We start from the raw sequence: 2,022 nt of genomic DNA on the forward strand, positions 1-2,022 counted from the left end.
ATGTATGACTATGTCTCTCTATGAGCGTGAGGTTTTATGTGTATTAACTGATGGCTGCGAAGATATGCGCATAATGAAAACTTGTTTTGTTCTACAATTATAGATTATCAACCGATTTTACTGTTAGTGTCTTCATATTCAAAATCGTGGAATAAGTATCGTCAGGCATAAGTTGACATCTCATTGCCCCTCCCCTTAGCTGGGAATGAGAGTCGGTGAGATGTCAGCAGCTATCTGAAGAAAGTTATTCAATTTGAGTATTTTGAAAGTAATTAAGGCTCTATAATTGTAATGCAAACACACACACGCACTCACACACACACACAAGTATGCGCACAAACACATACACACATACACTCTCCTCACAGCATACACAATGTCAACTGTTTATTATACTTCTGTATACACTTCACTTAAAGACAGACTGGATGATCACGGCTGGAGTGTCATTAATCATACACTAAGTACTAGAAGTCATACGCCACTTACACACACACGCACACACACACACGCACACACACACACACACACACACACACACAACACACGACACACACATATACATATACATACATATATGGCTGTGTGGACACTAACACTGATTTTAGGAGTTTCGTGTTCTGAGGTTTTTCGATGTGAAAAGTCCCAAATGGACGAGATTTCAACGTTGTTTTCAACTTGATGAAACTATTTCATTTCATTTAATGTATTAACTTCTTTATTCAGTTAAGTTGTCACGTGCATTCGCACATACACAAACACACACTCTCTCTCTCTCTCTCACACACACACATACATGCAGCCACACAACACATTTAGCAACAAAAGTAATGGGTATACTTACATAAATAGACGGCTACCATTGATGTTAGACTTATCAGTATACTGACCACCAGCCAAATATTGAACACTGGAAGACAAAAGAATTATCCAGATGAAAGCATGCGTGCACGCGTGTGTGCATGTGTATGATGTATACTGTGGTGTGTGTGTGTGTGTGTGTGTGTGCGTATGTGTGCGTGCGAAAGTGCATGTGTGTGTGTGCTTGCGCAAGTGTGTGTTTGTGAATGACTGTGTATATTACCAAGCTATATTACCAAGCTGTGTATATTACCAAGCTAGAACGATAGCAGTCATCGGATATCCTCGGTGTTCTTTGGCCCTCAGCCATCTTTGTGACTAAGTAGACTTATGATTAAAAAAATCCAGTTATGACCATCTTACCTTTTTGTATACCCAACGTCTACATAGTCCAAAGTATTCTGCTTATTTACGACAGAGATCTTGCTACTACTTCTACGATAAAATGCGTTTCGACCGCGACGATCCAATCTTTTGGCACCGCTTATCCAAATTCTCTTTGAACTAGTGTGAGCTTCCATTTTCTTTGAGAGGTCGGAGGTTATGGTTTGAGGGGGTTGTCGTTGTCAGTTTCCGCAGGTCGAGAATAAGAGAAGAGTCTTCTAAAGTCATATTGATATTGGTTTCGCTTTTGATTATCTTGTCTGTTTTGAGTGTTTCATTTCACTTTGGTTCTTGATTCAAAGACTCCCTATTAATGACAATCATGCATACAACAAAACTACCATAAACTAAGAAACCAACCCCTTAAGAAGTTTAACCCTACGAAAACAGAGAACAACTTAAAACAACGAGAACACAATATTTAATAGATTCACGGACAAGAAGAATAGCAAACATATTATCATCATCAGCTGCCTCACAGGCATCATATATGAATGTGTGTGTGTATGCGTGTTATACCCCGCTGGTAAATTCTCGCGCCGGTCAACGGCTCTTAACGCTACTTAATGGCTGACTTGTACAAAAGAATTGGCAGATTAAAAAGCTGGTCCATTTAATCATAACTTCGTCTCATGATTGCGACTGTTTATTATGGAGAAAAAAAAAGAAGAGAAAAACGAATGTAAAAGGAAATGTAAAAGGAGGAGATGAAACGGAAAGGAAAAACAATGACAGAAAGAGAGAAAGAAAGAAAGAAAGAAGGAAGGAAAGTGTATC

General features: G+C 38.8%; 1 protein-coding gene across 1 annotated transcript in view; it reads right to left on the bottom strand.

Annotated features, from left to right (window-relative positions):
* Positions 1–2,022, bottom strand: part of LOC106883653 (uncharacterized) — a 132,002-nt gene that overhangs the window by 29,310 nt on the left and 100,670 nt on the right. Inside the window, exon 11 of the mRNA XM_052971436.1 lies at positions 845–910. Within this exon, the coding sequence (XP_052827396.1) occupies positions 845–910 (66 nt within the window). The remainder of the gene's footprint in view (positions 1–844; positions 911–2,022) is intronic.

This window comes from Octopus bimaculoides, chromosome 11, assembly GCF_001194135.2.
Source record: "Octopus bimaculoides isolate UCB-OBI-ISO-001 chromosome 11, ASM119413v2, whole genome shotgun sequence".
NCBI classification, from domain to species: Eukaryota; Metazoa; Mollusca; class Cephalopoda; order Octopoda; family Octopodidae; genus Octopus; species Octopus bimaculoides.